Below are 21,928 nucleotides of genomic sequence, written 5' to 3' on the forward strand. Positions count from 1 at the left end.
TAGTGATATACATTTGTGAATAGCACTAGGGAAAAATTATAATTAACATATTTTTTTTACTTACCCTTGCTCAAATTCGAATTTAAAATCTTGAAAGCTAGATAGTTTCATTCTTTTATATTCAGAAGGTGTTAATGCAGCACCTTCATGAGTCAAAATAGAATTTCTTTTACTTCTGTAAATAAATAAAATTTTATTTTATGAATAATAGAAATATTACTAATAAATTACTAAATAATAAGAATTATAAATTACCCTAAACAAAGATCCTCTGTGTCGAGTTTAAATTCCTCAATTGGTGGAATCCATACTAAGAAAGCAGGGTCCATTCCTAAATAAGATCCAGGAACAGCACTAGCATTTGCTACATTATAATCATAGTAATCTAATTCCAATTCTGAATCAGGATTTGCTAAACTAAATTCTGATCCTGGTCCTTGCAAAAGTTTTTCACGATTTCTTCTTTCTTTTGTTTCTTTTCCACTTCCCAAAGTTGGTGTACTTGAAAGAATACTTTCAGAAATAGATTCCTATACATTTAAGAAATATATAAAATAATTATGTTCTCTTATACTTAATAATTTATTTGATAGATCAGTATACCTTTTCTTCGGAACAATTAATTTCATTACTCTGATGTATGTTTGAAGTATTATTACTTCTACTATCTTCTAATTTTTCATTTTCTGCTGCTTCTGGACTATCAGAATCTATTGTCTGTAATCTGCACAATAAATATATTGTAACTAGATTACAGTTTGCATGTCCTTTATGAGTTTATTAGGTAATTTATAAATTACAGAAAATTGTAAGTTTTGTACATTTAAGTATTAAATATGAAATAATAATTCTAATATTAATGATCAATGAAACAGATTTTTAATTCGTTATCAAAAAATAGGTTATTGATTATTGCAAATAATTTTAACTCGATAAAAGATAGATGTGTACATAAAAAAACTAATAATATTACTCTCTCTTTAATAATAATAACTTTCATAAATTTCTTTATAAATAAGGAAACAACAGATATCTTCATAAATTAAAGAATTGTTGTTCTAAATATAAATTAAACTTACTTTACAGGATAGGCATATTTTACTTCTGGTTTATTGTAAACAAGGATACTGGAAGCTAATAATAATTTATCATAGTTTGATTTTGTTGATGTTTCATCAGAAAAAGTTTCCAGAGTATTGTTCAATTTTAATGTACTAGAACTCAGTGTAGAGCCATCATTGTATCTGAAGTTTAAAAGTAATAATTGCTCTTTAAAACGTATAATTAATTTTCTTTTTATTATTGTAGGATTTCAAAGTTTATTACTATCCTTTAAAATTAGTAATTTCATTACCATTCTTACCCAGTTAATGTGTCAGTGCTATTATATTGTTCTTCTGTATTGCACAAAGTTTCTTTTGCAGAATCTTTTACAGTTGCTTCTATCATTGATATCACATCAGAAATAATTGTACTTGTAGACAAGAATTTCAATCTTCCAGGCATTAATTCTAATTATGATACAGATTTTTGAACAATCGTTAATTTATAGTAAATTTAAAAGTGTAATATTATTTAATAACATTTTTTAATTGAGGATAGTCTTAAAATACAAAGTTTATGTTATTCATACGATAATCAGATATTTATAACTGTCTTTAAATGCATAATATAGTAATCTTCAGTTTCAAGGCAGAATTTTGTCCTCAAATTCAAGAACAAGTCATTCTTACTATTCTTTATGTCTCTCCAGCGCGAAGACATCACGTCAACCGTTGTCTCGAACAATTGATAAATATAAAGCCAGCTAAATAACTGAGATGACCCTAAAATTCAAGGTAGTTGCTGGACTTGATTCATTGTCTTAAAACTGAAGATTACTGTACTCGAAAGTAGTTTGATCCTTATAAATATGATTAAACAATAAAGGATACAATTACTTATTTTTACCAGAAACATCGTTGAAAGTGTCCAGATCCTCAGCAATACGATACTTTCTATATTTTATAATAAACTGCATGGTTAAAAAGATAGAAATGATAAACATAAGGATTAAAAGCAAAGCAGTTACTAAATGCGCTGGTTTCCAAAAAATCCATTCTTTTTCGATGTTCGTTGAATTTATTTCAGAAGGCACAACAGTTATACTTCCATTTCTTTTTAAATATTTTTTATCTGTAATGGAATCAGAACAAATTTCTTAAACTTTCAAAAGGATTGTAACCATTTAGTTTCTGTGAAATTAAATTTAAACAAATATTTTTACATTATTTCTTTTACAAGTTATGCAATCCTTTCGATTATTTTTAAATGGAACAAATCTGAAGTAGATTGAATTTTTACCTAGTACAGCTGCATGAGCAAGAAAACCACCAGTGCAAATATCTTCAGATGCTGTGAGTTCGTCGCTAAAAAATTCCAATAGTAAATTTTCTCCAGAGCTAATTAGTGTCTTTGTAATAAACTGCATTTTATCCGAAGAAACATCAGATAAGAGATCAGCATTTAAAGAATTACCATCTCGGACACGAAAATACTGTCCCGGGCAAGGAAATTGTAACTGATCTAAATGTAATCCAATTACGAAATTCGTTTGTGCCTAAATAAACCAAATTAAATATACATAATTAATGAGTAGACTCCTATTAATATGGACATCATTTTAGACACTATTGTATTGTTTGATTAATCTTATAGAGGAAAAGAAACAAGTTAACGATTATTTTTTTCTTATCTTAAAGACTATTTTACAAAATAGATAAATGTATTGAAATTATTGTAAAAAAAGGATATTATACGAAAATCATTTTTTAACGTATTTAAAAAGACCGAAAATTCCTTCCCATTTTTGGAATCATTATTTAATAAGAGTAACAAAATTTTATTCTGCGACTATTTAGTCGTTAAAATATTTAATTAATTCATAATCCATTGTTAAATATAGTGTTTTGCATTAATATTCGGGCACTGTGCTACTCGAGAAATTATTACACTTTTTAATTATTTATAATAATATTACTGAATTTATTGTTTTATAATATAATAAAGTATTTATTATAGTTAGTGAAAAAGTAAATTATGCCGCTAGTACATATTGTTTGTAAATGTTGCGTCGCAAATATTGAGAAATAAATTACCATTGTTCATCATAAAGGAAAAACCTTCTTTGATAAAAAGAACTGGCGAACAGCTGCCTGCCGATCGAGGAAAAGGAAAAATCATACCGAAAAGTAATCAAATTATTAAATATAAGCAAGAGTACTGTTGCAGACATTGTATATCGATATATTTGTGAGGATTGAATCGATTCAATCCTTCAACAGGGTCGTTAAAAATTACTATATTCTCGCGATCAACATAAGATAATAAGGAAAATAAGGGAAGATCCCGGACAAAGTACTTCAAAATTAATAAGAGAATTATTTGAAGAATCTGGGAAAAAAGTGCATCCGGACACAGTGTGACGGGTATTGAAAAGCTATGGTTACAACAGCAGGATTCCTTGTAGAAAGCCATATATAATCGAGGCTAATCGGAAAAAAAGTCTGAATTTTACTAAAGAATCTGTTTATGAAGATCAGTCGTGATGGAACAATGTAATATTTGCAGACGATAGCAAATTTAATCTTCATGGATCCGATAAACGTAAAATGGTATGGCATACAGTAAATGAAGAATTAAAAATTAAAATTTTAGAGCCGATAATGAAACTTGGAGATGGAAATGTAATTGTACGGGCTTGTCGACTATCGGTGTATTTCGATTGCAGATGTAGGTGAACTAGTTTTTATTGACGGTATTATGGACAAAAATACTTTTAAATTTTATCAGGACAATGATCCTAAACGCAAATGAAGAATTGTACAGGAATATTTATTATACAAGTGTTCCAAAAAATTGAATATTTACTATACAAATGTTGCACCCTGCACCTCAATCGCCAAATTTAAATTTAATTGAAAATTTATAGGATCAATTGGATCGTAACATTCGTACAACATCTATAAAAACAATAATGGAATTGAAGGAACGTTTGTCAGAAGAATGGAAACGTATTCCACAGGAATATTAAAAAGAAATTATATGAAATATGCCTAAGCGATTATATGAAATAATAATACAGAAAGATCAATCGACGAAATATTAATATTATGACAATATGGTTAAAAAATATACATATTTTATATAAAATTAATATTACTTGTTCGAAATTAATGCAATATTGTCCGAATATTTTTGCGACGTCAAATTTTGACACAATTTAGTGTTATGTGTTCTTTGTTATGCAAAAAACTATATGGCATAAATAATTAAAATTTATGTTTCCACTAACTATAATAAGTACTTCATTATATTGGATAACAATCAATTCAATAATACTATTATAAACAATCAACGAGTGTAATCATTTCTCGATCAGCATGGTGTCCAAATATTAATGCGAATCATTGTATTAATTTACTGTTTTCTTAGTAGACATCGATTATTACTTTTCTGAGTTTAGTAATTTCAACATATTACCTGTAAGAGCCAGAAAGATCGCCCAGGGCATGCTTGAGTATTGGCTCCTAGAATTTTTCTAGACAGTTGTCCTTGTAATTTAATGCGACATCCGCATCGACATTGTGATCCAATTTCAGCTACGATTTCTGGTTTTGTTGCAACTGAAATTGCACCATGACATTCAGAACTTTCGATTCGATTATGCACTTCATTTTTTTTTGAATCTTCTGAAAATATTTTGCCACAGAATTCAGTTTCTACTGCCTTTCCCTATAATTTAATAATAACTCTGAAATTTAGTCGTTCCGTAGTTGTTATTCAAAACGAAAGTTTTTTTTTCTAAAATCTACGCAAAGAATTTTAATTTAGATTATTTAATAAAATAATTAAAGAAAATAATGTACCTGACAAAATTTTGCTCCATATTTTGGAGGAGGGGCATCGCAAAAACGATAGCGATTTCGAATTCCTCCAAAACATGAACTGCTACAAGGAGTCCAAGAACTCCAAGGCCCCCAACCAGCGGTATCGCCTTCTGTGTAAATCAAAATAAATTTAATAAAACACGTTGTAAATATTATTACAACTTCAAACATAAAGCAAGTATTGTAACAAATATTTTAAGGACTTCAAAACTTTACAAAGATTAAAAAGTGTCATGAAATTTCTTTTAAATTTTTAATTATTCTCTCTGTAACGCTTTTTTTACTTTTATCATTTTCTTTCTCTTAGAAGTAAACTTAATAAGACTAGTGATGGAATTTGTCGGCTTGAATGAGTGTACGTTTTAAGCACGAAGATTATACATATGTATTATAACTTACAATTGAAACATTTTTAGACTTGTGTTCGTACAATTCTTGGAACTTTGACTATCAACTCCAAAAATACTTTGCATATTTTTATTAGCTAGACTATGCAAATTCCAAGTGTTTGTTAATGACGAATTTATTCAAATTTGCGTATAATACAAAATGTAACGTAAGGTAAGTCATGCAATTTCAATGTGGTTAAGTCTCATTTACGATTGACAGTAGAAAGAAGTGACAGATGAAAAAGTTTAACGGTTTAATATTGCCTAAAATTTCCTTCAACACTTTCGTTTTCACAAGTGTACTTATGCACCTGCATCTGAGAGCTACAATTACACTTTCCTAAAAAATAAAATTGTATACGGTAGCGAGAAACGTTCCAAATAAATGTTATTTCTTTTTACATAAGCTATCCAGAAATTCAGAAATGTATGTGCCATTCCATTAAAAAAAATAAAAAGTTGTACCCCCTCCCCCTTTCACCGTGATGTCCAATTGCAATACCTCGTATTTTGTTATTATCCTTAGTAGTTTCTGACAAAACAGCTTATAATATTTTATATGAAACACTGTGCATGTACAGGGTGCTTCAGGGTGATCAACCTAAATATTTGCCTTATTTATTCTTAAATTATTATAAAATTTTTCTCAATGTTATCCTTTTTTGGTTACTCCACATTTCCTCGTCATCTGATTCAACGGCTTTTACATTTTCTATCCAATATTATATTTATACATCTATCTTTGACACTTCGAGTAGAACTGAAAAAAGATCGGAAACAGCTAATATTTACGTTTGAAAACGAATCTGTGAATCTTATCCTATATGTCACGTAAATGTTTAAGGAATTTTAATTATCTTCGGGCATAAATATCTCGAGATTGAATGATCGGAACGATATGGCTATTAAAGTTGTTGAATTTGTTTTATTTTTTTATGCTTTATACAGATATCGATAGAAAAATATAGAATTTCATTCTACCTTTACATGTGCTCTTAAAATTGTGTAACTTTGTTCCGAGAGGTTGTTTCGTACAATAAGATAAGTATTTCGGATAATCCCATCTAGCTGAAGCACCCTGTATATACATGTATAAACCAATTTTTTGTATTGTTCTATATGTAAAAATATCAAAGAGCGGATAAAGTAATGTTTCGTTAATTGCCATGGTTTCTACTTCATTAGTGGTCGCATCATTATTTTTTCCACTTAGCCGTATCAATTTGTTTTCATTCTTCCTTATTCTTTAACTGTATCTAATTTTTTATTCTTCCTCAGTCTTGGGTACGACGTATTGTATTTACGAGAGGGCAAGTATAAAAAACTTGTTCGGCTGTTTTATAACAAATATAAAACATGTTCGGCTGTTTGTATTAACATTCAATAGTTCATAAAATTCATATTTTAGTTTCAGTTTCAGTCTCACCGCGACAAACTGTTTTTCTTACACTCTAAATTACAATTGAATTTATACAGAAAGTAAGATTTCATAATGGTCTTTTTTCGCACTAATTATTTTGTATTGAAATTTTCTTTCGAAGGAAAAAAAAACTTAAATTATTTCCTATACGATTCTTTATTATACATGTACATCTCATTTTAGTGAATGACATTTGTCACACGAACTTTTAAAACAGAAATTTTATACGCTATGAACATCCAATAAATGTCACAGCTTAATGTCAATATTTTTTATGAACATCATTAAGAAACATTATAATAATTGACTCTCATTTCATATAAAGAATCTATAATAAAAAAAAATATTAATCATGTATTTTATGCAATATACTTTATGTTTAGCATTTTTTATATTTATATGTATTTGGCAATAAAGAATAGTAAAAGATATAGTCGAATATTTTCAATTATAATTCATCATACAATTTTTATTATTTATTAAATTATTGTGTGTTAACACAAGTAGCCATGTAAGTTATATATTTTGCGGATCTCACTCTATCTAGAAAGTTCTCATTGTCAGTAACTATAATATACGAGGTATATACATATGTATATGAAAATAAAAAATAATTAAAGTTCAACAATTTTTTTGTATTATAAAATCGAACACTTGCGATTTGCGCTGTCTTTCTCTTTTTCCCTTTTTAATGCAACTTTAGACACTCAAGTGTACCGTAAATTATTCATTTCTCGATATCTGCATCTTACTATTTTTACGTATAAAATAATAAGTAGAATTGAATTATGTACAAAAACATAGAATTTATTTAAAAAAATATTTTTCCATTTTTAGATACTATTGAACTTTCCAACTTTTTCTACTATCAATAGTAAAGGAGATATGTCTGAATCAAATTGCATAGCTCGCGCTTGTATGTGTGTATGTATCTATCTAGTATGATTCTTATAAACTGATCGACCAATATAATTATCTTTAACATTTCAGAATAATATTGAAGAGACATTCGTACGGGAAAATTTTGATTCAAAGCGGCGCGTTATATAACAAAAACGATTTTGTTTTTGGTTTTTAACTTTAAGAAAATAAAATACTATTTATATTATGAGGTGATAATTATTGTTAAAATAAGTTCAGCAACTCTAATAATTTATTACAGAGTTCTATTAAAGATCAAAAATATAATACGAAGTAGTATCAAAAATATAAAACTTACATCCCAAATTGTAAGTTTTCACGTTAAATATTCTCTGAATATCGAATTTCGATCTGTCACCTATCAACGAGATGTAATTTAAAAATTACATTCTCATGTTTGTGGCCTTAAATAATATTGTTTCATATGTCACTAAATTTATCTTAAAAGTGGCCGTTACTTCGTAGAGTAAAAATTATGACAGAACATTTGAAGAAAACGAAATTGATGGTTGAGATCACCTTAAATCAGTATTTTCCAAACTGGGGAGCATTTTGCAATCTAAAGAGAGCACGAAAGAAAATTTTTAACCTGCTACGATATGGATAACTTAAACATTTTTCTATTAACATATTGATAGGAGTATACTTTTCTTGTCTATAGACCAGCACTATTAAGTGCAGGGATCCTCCACGCGCCTACCTCCCCTCCCAACTGTTCCTTTTCCACACTGCATAGATACACCATTTAGAACTGAAAAGAAGACAAGACTAAGGAATGCGGATACGATTGGTCCCAATAGTTTTAGTTCCACGTCTACTAACACATAATTTCAACTGTAGTGTATTAATAACCAAAGCAGTTACGTCTATTAACACTAATTATTATTTGTTGTGCGATGGGGACAGGCGGAGCAATCGAGAGACCTCTTTCGCCCCTGTGTCACCGGGCTTATCTTTTTTCCAGCTCTAAATAGTAAAGTTTACCTAGACTGTACAAGAAACCACTTGGCGCTAACAGATAACTAAATCAAGCTAGCGTCTCCATCATAAGGAACTTTACAAATGCTGCACACGCACTCTGAACAATGCTATTCTTACACCTTGTATATGTTTCTGCCACGCAACTATTTCCTCCAAAATTAATATTTTTCATATGAACTGTATCACTAATACATAATGCTATGCTATGGAGAAATAGTAACGTCTTACTTTTAGATCAAGTCTGTATTAGTCTGCATCAGACTTAAGTTTTACTAAGTTTCTTCAGTTTAAATAACGTCGAGTCGAACGGTCGGCAGTTGTAGATTTAAAAATCGGCCGATCGAACTTCAAAATGGTGCCGTACACGTATGGATATGATAACACTAATGCAAACTAAACACTTTTCTAGTTCTCATTGTGTCTTCGTGAAAGTATTATCAATAGATTAGTGAGATTTCCCCGGGGAAAATAAGTCCGAACCGAATCTTATTTGGACTATTTTTAATTATACGTGGTTGAAAGTTTTTCAGATATGTTTCAAATACATTGTAATTAACAATAGTTTGAACAAAGCCCTGTTTAAACTCATTTTCATCGGGAGGAACTCACGAATCGCTTTTGGCATCGTTTTGAGATTTTAGTTTCGGGAGATCTAATTTCGTTACGCTATATCTCGCCCATTATCGGTTTTGTATACTATTCACTATCCTCTTCGAGTGATCCGTTTGGGTTGGATCAATTCCAAAAACAAATTCTCGACCGATCTCCCGTTCATGATAACTGATGGTCCTGAGTTTTTATTATAAAGAGAGCAATCACAATACTGTAATCGTATCGATTATTTTATAAGAATCACCCTGCATGTTGAAATTTCTTATTTGATATGTTGGTCAAATCAACGTATGATTACGAAATTATTTGAAATAAAATGGACGTAATGGTTTCCAAGTAATGAATATTACTATTAATTTTATAAAATATTGTCGTCTACCTTGAAAAGGAAATGTTGGTATACAAGATATTGTAACATCCATCATGGCACCCGTGATGGCCTGACTCACATAGACAAAACAATATTCGACAAATTTCTCCGTAAAAAGATCACAATCGAAAGTTAAAGAGTGTTTGCCAGGAATCGATCTAGATTCTGTAATGTAATGAAGACTGGAAGGTGAAGCAACCGAAGTAACGTCAGCTTTCAAACGGCCGTAAACACGAACACGATCACCTTCTAATCGACAGGAAGGATACTCAAAAAGAACCGCTATACCTCCCAGTCCTTCACAAGGGTATATCGACCTTGCATGGACCGTTAGTTTGAATTCTTCTGACCAATTGACCTAAAATTTGAAAATAAAATAATTAAAAATTCAAAAATTAATTTCCTTACTCAAGTTTTAATATTTCTTTAATTGAAATAACTTCTCGTATTATTCGAAAGTATTCATTTTAGTATGAAACCGATTGATTTATTTTCATACTATTTACCTTGAAATATACACTGGTATTTGGTGCTGTTGGATTTGCATTTGACGCTTTCAACCTAACTGCATAATTTCCAGGCAATCCGAAGAATTCACACCGAAAAGGAATAGTTTTCGGGGGTACGAAACCTCTTACTTCTTCGTAATATAGAATCTAAAATAGCGGAATAAAATTTGTAAATGATAACAATTATTGCTATAAATTAATGTAATATTTATAAACTGCATATGTAATAAAAAAAAAGAAGAAAAAATTAGGCAAAATATAACCAAGCAATGGAAATGAATATTAATAAAAACTGTAAAAAATATTTTTATTTACTTGAATGTGAGTGTTATTCTGTAAATAACAAGCAGTCACGCTGGACCCGCAGTATATTAATTGTATAATATAGATAGCTACAGGAACATTTTCCATTGGATTACAACTCGTTCCATCAAATTCTATAGTGGCTGTAACACGTTTATTTGGATATGTAACAATTTCCTGAGATTTCAAAAAAATTTTTGGCGTTGGCCACTTGACGTCCAATGTTTGACTTGTCTGTGAATAAAATTGTGTACATTTATCATATTAAAATTTTGATATAAAAACAAACGTGCTTATAATTATCAGAGAGTGTGGACATCCATGCGGCAAATAAGAAACGGTAATAATAATTTTACAACCTGATAGAGAGAGGTAATAGGTACTGTCGAATTTTTGTTTTTGTATACTACTCGCAGAGCATAAATACCGCCACGAGTGAAATATCCGCAAGGAATGTTAATTGAAATGTTTTCATTTTTTGATGGTAGCTTCTTTAATTCAATTTCACCAATTAATTCCGATATGTTATCAAGAAGGTACAATATTCTAAGAATAATAGAAATAATCGAAAATTAACAAATAATACGATATATTTTATTTCTACAATCAAATATGATAATTGTCTTACCGTAATAAAGGTAATTCGTTAGAAAAATTTTCTAAATGCTCAACGTTTGCACTGTTCTCCTTTAACTCGTTTGTATGTTTTACGCCTTTTAATATTGGATCTGATTTTACAATAATCACCGTAAGATCTCCCGAAAGAGCGACATGAGAAGAGGGTGAATCAATGTTCAACGTACCAAATTCTTCTCCCTCTTCCATAATTGATCTAGTAAAAACTAAATTTCTCATTTTATTAATTATTAATTAGGTAATCGGCGTTGCTAGTTTATCTCTTTGTACAGAGTTAAGATTTTTAAACTAAGAATAAGGTAAATAATTCGAAAAAGTATTACCATACTCAAGGAGGATAGTAATTAGTATTCCAAGGAAGAGCCATTTAGATTTCAAATTCATATCCAGCTTGTCATCCGTATTTCATCCCTGAACGGTCATGTAAATAATAAGTGGAATATTTGAATAAATGCAGACAAGTCTCTATGTCATATTATTACCTACACTTTGTTTTTGAACAAGCCGATACATGACATTCGATATCGATATTCAAACTTTGAAATCTGATTTTAGCAGCATAAATTTATAAACTTACGAGTTTTTTATTTATTTCGACGCAAGCATTCTCCTTGAGAAGAATCTGGTTTGGTTTACAAAAGAAGCAAGCATAAATGTTCTGTTCGCGAGTGTGCCACAGAAATTTACAGAAATCGATATTAAAGAATGTATAATACACGTAAACTTTCACTCCCTATTTCTCCAATATTTTTTCATTTTCACAATTTAAAAATGTTTTATATTGTGTGATACGATTGAATTTCACGACTCATAAAATGGACACTGTAGCTGTGTAATTTGCTTTTAATTAAATTTCCGAGCTAAAAGTTAACCGATAAAACGTGGAAAATTGCATTTACACGAATAAATGAAAATAGAATATTCACAAAGAAGTTTGAATGAATAACGTAAAGTCCATAATAATTTTAACTAAATTTACACGAAAAATTTATGTGTTTTCGGTTGAAAATTGATGCAAAAATACTATTGTATAAAGTATTGTTAAAAAACTAATTATAATTGTAAACGTACATTTATTTATAAACAAACATTTCGTATGTTTTTATTTAAATACATACACTTAAACCACAAATTGAAAACGAAAAGTTGATATCTCAGATATATTGCATTTTATAAAATGCAAAACTGCACGATACGAAATGGCAAACATTGTAATTTACGTGAAAAATTTGAGAGCGCAATAATCGATTGAAGACTATCAAACGTATTCAAGAGCAGTATGTCTACCGAAACTTCTATATTTAGTGATAAATTTACACTGTTTTTCTAAAAAATCACACGATAGAATATATTTAACATTAAAATGGACTGTTGAACGACACATTTAATGGCAGAATATGCACTGCAAAAAATTTTAGTTGAGATATAAGGATAAAACACGAACGACTCATACGCGATTCATAAGGCAACTAAACCGGGGTCGACGGCCAGTATTCTCTCCCCTATTCGTCAGCTAACCCCACTACGGTGGTCATTCTTTGGGGTGGAGAATTCTGACAAAACATCGACTTCAATCAATGGAGGGATTATATCGACCTGTATTTTCCTTCTCCACAGGAATACCACTTTCCCCTCTCTTTTTTATTTTGAAGTAAAGGGTCATTATCGTTCACGTTAAGAGATCAATCTCGATAGCAGTGGAATGTCTAAAGAATATTAGTTAAATCTTTTCCGTCGCACTTTGTAACTTTACATATTCTTACCTTATATACCTTTATTACTGTATAAATGTAAAAATTAAATATCTAGAAAAAAGTTTCTAAACTAACGAAAGTCATAACAATCTCTTTATAAATATCGTAAATATATCTCTAAATAAGATCATTGTAAATCGAATGTAGTTAATTTATTTAAATTCTAACGCAATAAGAACCGAAGCATATTTTTATCATCCTTATTTCATTATTATTTTACTATTAAAACAATAAATTATATGATAAATATAAGTAGATGAACAAACAGCTAAATAATAAATATTATTATATTAATTATTTATTTTAATTATATAATGAATTTAAATGTTTTATAAATGAAGGATACCTCAAGATATTATTGATAAACGTTTTCAGAGATAAACATACGTTTTATTGAAATATTACTCATTTAACAAATTGTACAAAATTATTTCTGTTTTATAATAGATGCATAATCATTTTTGTTTCGATAAAATATTAGTATTTTAATTAAAATATTTCTGTAAATAATTCAAATTAACAAGAGATTGATATTTAAAAAATTATCGTTTTTAATTAAATTACATATTAATTTTCTTTCTATTTTGTGTTCATGGATAGTCATACTCTAGATTAAATATCATAAATATTATTACAATTAAAATTCTCATTTAAGTTAAAGTTCTTTTTATCTATCATCTCCTTTACAGCATGTAATGTAACTATTGGGTTGTTTAAAAAGTTCATAGCATTTTTCACAGGTGACATTAAAACAACTTGTGGTGATTTTCATTTGCAGATAATCGATTTATTTGCGACATAATCTGAACAGTCGTTTAAAGCATCGTTTAAAAAGACGCCAGCAAAATTCATTAACATTTTATGCGTGTAAAAATAAGACGAAGATAAAGAACAAAAAAGTGCATTTTCGATGTTTAATGTTTTATGATTATAATAAAGATGAAAATGCAATTGAAACGGAACAACAGATATAGTGGATCAAAAAAGTATTCGTACACTATATTATAAGGAAATTCACCTAACCTACATGTCTCATTTTAATGACAGTTTATGTGCGTGTAAAACATACTGTGTCGTATATAACAATTTTTTTATCAACAAAAAATGTTCTCGAGAGGACGAAATCAAAACTCGAAAATTCAACATTTCTTCATTTTTTTAATATAATTTTTTTTAGGGATTTTTTTCACAATTGAAAGATAGAGTACTAAAAACTGAATATTTTTTATAAAAAAACTTTTGTTGTATTTGAAATTATAAAGAAAACGAAAGTCGTTGCAAGCTCTGCAATTGTATGAAATCAGCTGAAATATGTCTTTACAGCACCACTTTCTTTTCAATTTTCCAAATAAAACTTCGTAATAGTGTGAAATAAAGCAAAACTTTATATATAAAAAATGTTCAGCTCTTAGTGCTCTATTATTGTGTTACAAAAAAGTCCTAAGAAAAGTTGCATTAAAAAAATAGAAAAAAACATTAAAACTTTCAAGACTTGATCTTATTTTCTTAAAGAAATTTCCTGTGAACAAAAAAATTGCTCTATATATGTACTATCATGCGCACAAACTTCCATTAAAATAAATCTTATAGGTAAAAAGAATTTCTTTATATTATAGTGCATGAACACTTTTTAGAATTAATGTACGTGCAGTTTATAAAAATGACGCTGCTGGTAACATTACTATGTGAAATGACTTTTACATTTTAAAAGGGATAATTTTTGTTTATAATGTATAAAATGCTCTGGTAAACCATCTGCTATTAATGAAGACCTAATAAAGTTGTTAATACAGAATAACCTGTGATACAGTACCATTGAAACATTGCTGAAATACTAAAAACATCAAATAATACAATCCATGATCATTTAAAACAACTGGGATATAACAATCATTATGACATGTGGGTATCACTTAAAGAAGAACCTAATGGACCATGTCTCTCTATATGAATCATTAATTCGTTATTGAAATCACTCAGTTTTGAAGCAATTACTGTAATTATTGATAAGGAGATATAAATTTTATACAATGTTGTGAGAAAATAATTGTGGAAAATGACAAATGAATTAATATTATCCATATTAAAAAATGATTGCACCCAAAAAAGTTTTGCTCAGATTGCACTGATCTTAGACTGCAAAAATCACAGAAAACTGATTATGACACTACCAAATAGATAGCAAAAAGTAATCTATGAAAATGGTGCATATACAGAGTGGTACATAATTATAGCACTACCCAATTTTTTTAATGTTATACATTTTTGAGTTGTAATCCAAGAAAATTAACTATATAAACTTAAAGAATGTAATAAAAGACTCTCATATAAATATGACTGAAGTTACTCTTATATAAAGCATTAGACAACTGAAAAGGTGATTTTTAATTGTTGTATAACTATAGCACCATTGTCAATAAGCTAATTTTATTAGGTTTCAAATCATGAGAACTGAACAGAAGTGAAAAATTCAATTCCATATTAAAGTAAGTAAAATTAAGTAAAATTAAATTAAATTAAATTAAATTAAATTAAATTAAATTAAATTAAATTAAATTAAATTAAATTAAATTAAATTAAATGAAGTTTAATATATTCATTTATATACAAATATGGTGTGTGTACAAGTATTTGTACAATACTTCACTACAGTAGCAACATTGTATAACTTTATTATTAAATTTTCAAGGAAGGAAGAAAATATACATATTTCTAGATGTCCACAGAACAATTTTCAGTGAAAAAAATAAAATATCAATATGTATTAGGAAAATATTGACAAATATTCACACAGTTCCCTCCTTAATGCGTATTATTTACTTTATTCATAACATAAATAAAACATTGAATGTAATCAATATCGATATCAGTTGACTCAAAGCCATTATGCTAACCAGTTGTACATAAAGTTTATTACAATAATCCTAAAATGGGTCAAAAAAGTTGTGAGACAACAGAAGAGGAACGGAAGATTATAATACAGTTACATAATCAGTGCAAATGACTTAATGAAATTTTCTGTATTGTTCATAGACCTTAGGCTATGATTCAAGGAATAATTAACAGATTTGGTATGCAAAAACTTTATAAAAAATAGTCATAGGAAATAAACAAGGACAATAAACAAGATCAGTGAAAAATTAATCATTCAACAAGTGAAAAAAAATTAAAAAATGCTAGCAAATAAAATCACTGCAGAATTAAAAAATAACTTAATTATTGACATATATAGCAGCATAGTATGCAATACTTTACAAAACAATGGTTTTTATGGAAGAATGACTCAAAAAAGGCCTAAATATAAGTGAAATAAATAGAAAAAAAAATTAGAATTTGCAAAAGAGCAAGTGAACAAGCTACAGAATTCTGGATTCGAGTCATCTTTATAGATGAATGGAAATTTGACATTTTTTGCTCAAACCGAGTATGTGCAATATGGAGAAAATATAATATGGTGTGCAACGAGGAAAATTTATGACTGACAGTGAAGTACACTGGAGGATCAGTCCTATAAAAATTAGTGTTTGTATCTAAACTTTTAAAATGTAATAAAATTGCGAGATTAGTGTGCACTTGACAAAATATGCATCGAAATTGAAAGATTGTACATTAATTTTAAAGACTAAAATATTTTTTTTTTAATTCAAAATAATTTGAAAATTCTGAACTGGTTTCAAATCATTTTTATGGATAGAAAAAAATTCAATTTGATTGGGCCAGATGAATTTAATTCGTATTGGCGAATTTTCATAAAAAGATTCACAATATTTTTTTAAAAGGAACTTCGGTCATGAAAGTTTAATAATCTGGAGAGCTTTTTGTATTCGTGATATGATAAATCTGGCTTTTATATCCATAAGAATGGACAGAAAATGAACAATACAAAACACAGGACAATTTTGCAAGACAATTTACTACCATTCCTTGCACAATATGGCACAATTGAGTGAATATTTCAATAGGACAGTACAACTGTACACACAAATTAAAGATCAAAAAGATGGTTTGAAGAAAATAACATTAATATTATACAAGCATGTTCACCTGATCAGAATCCAGTGGAAAATATTTGGAATTTTATTGTTACAAAGTTTATGGTAAAATGCATCAATTTCAGAACATTTCGGCATTAAAGTTTCAATAATTACAGTGTTTAGTTAACTTTAGAAAGAAATTTTTCAAAAACTAATTGACATCATGACAAATTTCATTTTTCAATTAATATCAAATAGAGGAGGGTACAGATTACTAAAAAATATCTCAATTGTATCATTGTTATTATTATATTTTACACTTATCGTTATATAATTAATTCTTTTACATTCCAACTCAAAAGTCCAAAACATTAAAAAATTTGGGTGGTGCTATAGTTATGCACAGCACTGTATAATAAACTAAAATATTTATTATCTACAAATATACAAACTTTTAATTTTACTTTAATTTTACTTTACCTGCCACTTGTAATATTCTAAAAATGTCGTACCAGTATATGTAAAATATGGACAATATAGTATAAACAAGATTGGAAAAATATTAATCGTGTACATTAATAATCAAAATATCGTATGTACTCAGTAATAATTATTTATTATAAGTTACACAATGTTTTTTATTTTATAAAATTATGCTATAAATTATTTTCACTCTACATTATTCTCTCTAGAGATGAGAATATTTTTGCTTTTTTCCTCTTTTGCACTTTCATTCCAAAAGTAAATTCATTGACATTATAAACGTCTGAATCTAAAATGCTGCCATATCTTCACTGAACTTTCCCATTACCAATTCATAAATATTTACAAGTATACAATGAGATAAAACCATTGGTACACAATTGGTACTTTTTAAATTAATAATACATAATTATTATTATTTTGATACATGAACTCCATTCTAAGGCCCAAAAGACTGCGACTGATAAATTATTGGTAGTTGACCTACGGAAAATTCTGGTATGGTTTTTTTTTAACCTAAGGAAATTTAAAAGACGTCCCCGGGTTCTTTTTTTTAACGTGCGGTAAATTTTCGAAAAACTCCTTCGACTTATTGTGGCGGAACCGGTGGAATGTGGGATTCCCCGCATTCGGAAACACCAGATGCGAAATCTACCCACTAAATCCACCACGGTGGCCATTCTCGCATGTTCTCGAGGGGCACCAGGAACTAAAAACATCAAAGCTTTTGATGCCCTATATGCAGCGCGGTTGCTGTGCCTTCTCACACCTTTGTTGGGGGGGGGGGGGGGGGGGAAGAGGCCCCCCCTGTCACTTTCACGCTGTATTTCCAAGTGAATGGAAATCACCAGACCTCCATGTAGCAATCGAACAGCTGCCGGAGGTAGTCTCCAAGGATGTCCTGCCGATCCCCTAGAGTATCTAGGCTTGCCCGGTAAAGGTGGCTTTGCCCGGGTCGATTTACTTTCCGATTTTCTCGTGGGATTTGATATGATACCAATCATTAAACTTAAAAGGGTGGGGAAGGGAAAGAGCTACCGTATAGCTCCGACGATTGAGGAAATACCCGTACTCAGTGGCGGTTACCAGGACACAACGCAGTACACCCTGGAAGTGTGCCCAGCTTGGGCGTGTGAGCGCTGTGTCCTGGTCGGCACGATTGGGGCAAATCTCTGGAGAGGGTCAGCACTTCCCCCGAGAGCGGACACAAGATAAAACTCCGCGCCGACGACTGGGTAGCAACCTGTCGCCCCCCCCCCCCCCCTTTAACCAAAAAAAGGGTTGGACGCGGCGATCGTGTTGCATGGGGGGTCACCAAAAGCGTTGCTGCAATTCGATTTTCGGTGCCTCCCCCCCCCCCCCCCTCCCCCCAATGACGTGCGAAGATGATCACCGTAGTGGGTTTTAGTGAATAGGAGGTCCCACACTCGGTTGTTCCACTTGCGGGGAATCCCATACTTTTCCGGCTCCTCCTTAAGGAGCCGGCGCAGTCGTCCGAAAATTTCCCCCGTGTAAAAAAAAGGAATTAGGACTTCTTTCATACGTTCAAAGATTACTCATAGTTTAAAGTAATTTTAGTTCTTTATTTCTTTAATTGACATGCGAACGTCAATGCGTAAAATATATAACACTGACGACTTTAAATAATAATAATTTGAACAATGAGACGAGGGGAATATGATTTTTGCATAATTATAAAGAGGAAGATGTATTAAGAATATCATAATTTGTTTAAATGCGAGGGTCTTTGAGAATTAAAAGATATACCTCGTTATTTATATAGAATATTGAAATTTCTCTTCATTTTATTCGGGATTAATTTTTGAATATATTAAATACAGTAAATATTATTGATAAGCATGATTTTATATCATAAAAGAATGCTGTCTATTATTTTTAAAAAAGTAGAATGGAAATAATAAACAAGGTTTCTGAAACATTACGAAGAAGAAAAACAGTTTTTACATCAAAAGAATAATACCTTTAAAATGTTCAACCTTGAGTATTTATATTACCTAAAATCTGTATTATACTTTATTAATGTTTACATTTTCAAGGTTGCTAGATACTTGAGAAGTAATACAAATTTGTATATACTGATGTGGGAGAGACCACAGTTGTTTTGGACGCTAGATTCAGATTTCGGCGTCTGAATTCGACCGAATCCATGTCGATAGAGCACGCGGTGAATGGAAGGAAAAGGGGATCTTCATGAAATGAGTTATAGAGATCGAGGTTTGATTCCAAGATAAGTGGATTGTATTTTTCGTTTTAAGACTTGAATCGCGCACAATTTTTAATACAACAGTGAGGTAACAGCACGAACGCGGAAGACTGGCGATCAGCCGGTGACAAACTTAATCGTAATTGCGAGGGAGCAATGGCGATACAAAAAAAAAGGAACGGATTATTTGGTTTTTTCACGTTGTGGTTCAAAATCTCTTTGTTCCGCGCTGCTTCTACTTTTATACGTAATTTTCTTTTTGGACTTGCGAAATTGCGACTGACCGCTGCAAAACGGTTAGACAGCACGGCGCTACCGATTTCCGGCTTTTTCTACAAAAGATCCTTCTATTGAATCGTGCGATCGATCACGCGATCAATGGGGCGCGTGGATCAACCGTCGCGCAAGATGATGTAACATTTATGGTATGTGTGGTGGTGTGTATATACATTTAGTATGCGAGTGTGAGAGAATCGCAACACGCATCAAGCCTGCAGAAAACAGATTTCAAGCTTCTAAAATGTTCGACGACTAAGGAATTTCCTTTGTCAACGAACTCTCATGGAACAAAGCCCTGTAGTATTGATAGAGAAACTATCCTAACTCTCTTTGCTATTTCATTTTCAAATTTGAATGCAATTTTTGAAGCACTAATTTTGAAGTTTTTTTTTTACTTCTCTTAAAACTCTTCGTTCATTACAATCACTTAACAACCTTCTGTTAAGATTCCAAACCTTGTTTTCTACTCTATTTTCCGTTTTATACCGTTTTATTATATATTGAACTGTTTTTATTAATAATATTACTGATTTTTTGTAAACTTTTTCCATTTAGATAATGACTAATAATTAATTTTCGCAGCTCAACCTTGGTTTCTGTTCCTTTTCGGTCCACTTTGCTTAACAATGTGACAAACTGTTTACTTTTAAACAAAAAAACAGTTACTGATTGCCTTTTGTTCTTTGAAAATGTAAGGGGAATCCCTGTTATAACACAAAAGATTCCTAGAATATATTTTATTATATTAACTGTACGAATACGACTGAGAGGTAGTTCTTCTGATTAGATACATTTTTTGTGTTTTTTGTAATTTTAATAAATGAAATATGAAACTAGTTTGTAAATAGAATAACCTAATGTAATAATGAATGTTTGATAAGAATAAATGAGAAGTGTTAATACGAAGTATGATTTTTTTCATTTATACCAAACGCTTGTATAGTGTACGAATACGAGCGGGAATAACTGTATATTATATAACTGAAATATTTAGAAACGTTAAATAATGACAATTAGAAGTATAATACTTCAGATATCCATCTCGTGCAACACACATGAGAGCGAAGGTAAAGAAATAAACATACAGTCACTCACAGTGAAAGTCATACAGGTTGTACCTTAAGAAATGTTGCCTCTATACAATAACAGGATAAGGTCTTTGTTTAAAAGAAATTATTATTCTATAGACTAATAGTAATTATTCCCACAGAAAATTAAAAGTTAATCATTATTCTTTATTGAGATAGAAGATGATAACCACATCACATACAATACATAATAAAATGCTACAAAGAAGAAAACCATTTGAGAAATAAAATGAAAATTAATTTAAAAAAGAAATTTAATGAAACTAATGAAATGTGATGAATACTTAGAAAAATAAAAATAGATTCAAAATTAAGTGTTCTAGCTATTGCAATTGATGTTACATAATATTTAGAAGTATCTGTAAGTGCAGAAAGATAGTACAGAATAATTAGGATTGTTGGATTCCTTCATGTTTTATGGTGACAATAATCCAAACCATACATCAAAGACTGCTCAAGAACAGCTATTGTACAATTGTTTTAAAGTTATTCACATACAAAAATGAATTAAGAGCAACAATACAGACTATATGAGAAAATATTGACTGAAGTTTTCAAAAAGAATTAGTCTGATATATGCACACACATAGTGAATTTTTTAAATTCCGTGGATCTATATAAGTTTAATGATGATACTACTAATAGGAAGTCGCACTAAATATATTTTGATTTACAGTTGTAAAGAAATCAAAAACAAATGACTATCTGTTAGCTATTGTTTCAGTACTTATATCAATATAGATGGAAAGGAAAGAAACAGACATCATAATGTGAAAACTTATAAAATTACATCCCGAAGAAAAATCTTTTCGAGAAGTGAAAAAAATTACAGTTAACAGAACAGATTGTATGATTTTGAAAATTATAAATAATTATTGATATGAAGGTAAAATGTCTAATAAACCTGGATATAGTAGAAAAAGTTATTATTGGACATCAATGATCGTATTATCTGTTGATAAGTCAAAATAAATCTAGGAATATGAAAAATTTAACAAAGGAGGTTTCAACTCTAGTTAAAAAATATATATTAATGGAAATAGTTTGAAGGACTGTA

At 29.7% G+C, this 21,928-nt stretch overlaps 1 protein-coding gene across 3 annotated transcripts in view; it reads right to left on the reverse strand.

The window, feature by feature from the left end:
• The window catches only part of Gogo (thrombospondin-1 like protein golden goal), a 34,411-nt gene extending 22,146 nt beyond the window's left edge, over positions 1 to 12,265 (reverse strand). For 2 of the 3 annotated variants that reach the window (XR_012993238.1, XM_076319925.1), the window contains exons 1-16: positions 11,647 to 11,891; positions 11,393 to 11,480; positions 11,062 to 11,275; positions 10,793 to 10,979; positions 10,446 to 10,667; positions 10,128 to 10,277; positions 9,631 to 9,979; positions 4,908 to 5,038; positions 4,522 to 4,773; positions 2,344 to 2,599; positions 1,951 to 2,175; positions 1,364 to 1,511; positions 1,080 to 1,244; positions 604 to 724; positions 256 to 530; positions 65 to 175 (exon numbers count right to left, since the gene is read on the reverse strand). Coding sequence is in view for 2 of the 3 variants with exons in the window: in XM_076319925.1 (XP_076176040.1) it covers positions 65 to 175; positions 256 to 530; positions 604 to 724; positions 1,080 to 1,244; positions 1,364 to 1,511; positions 1,951 to 2,175; positions 2,344 to 2,599; positions 4,522 to 4,773; positions 4,908 to 5,038; positions 9,631 to 9,979; positions 10,128 to 10,277; positions 10,446 to 10,667; positions 10,793 to 10,979; positions 11,062 to 11,275; positions 11,393 to 11,453 (2,867 nt within the window). In the remaining variant the exon portion in view is untranslated. Of the gene's footprint in view, positions 1 to 64; positions 176 to 255; positions 531 to 603; positions 725 to 1,079; positions 1,245 to 1,363; positions 1,512 to 1,950; positions 2,176 to 2,343; positions 2,600 to 4,521; positions 4,774 to 4,907; positions 5,039 to 9,630; positions 9,980 to 10,127; positions 10,278 to 10,445; positions 10,668 to 10,792; positions 10,980 to 11,061; positions 11,276 to 11,392; positions 11,481 to 11,646; positions 11,892 to 12,140 lie in introns of those variants that run through there. The other variant, XM_076319926.1, reaches the window with a different exon arrangement.
• Between the last annotated feature and the right edge of the window lie 9,663 nt (positions 12,266 to 21,928).

Source organism: Ptiloglossa arizonensis, chromosome 9, assembly GCF_051014685.1.
Source record: "Ptiloglossa arizonensis isolate GNS036 chromosome 9, iyPtiAriz1_principal, whole genome shotgun sequence".
NCBI classification, from domain to species: Eukaryota; Metazoa; Arthropoda; class Insecta; order Hymenoptera; family Colletidae; genus Ptiloglossa; species Ptiloglossa arizonensis.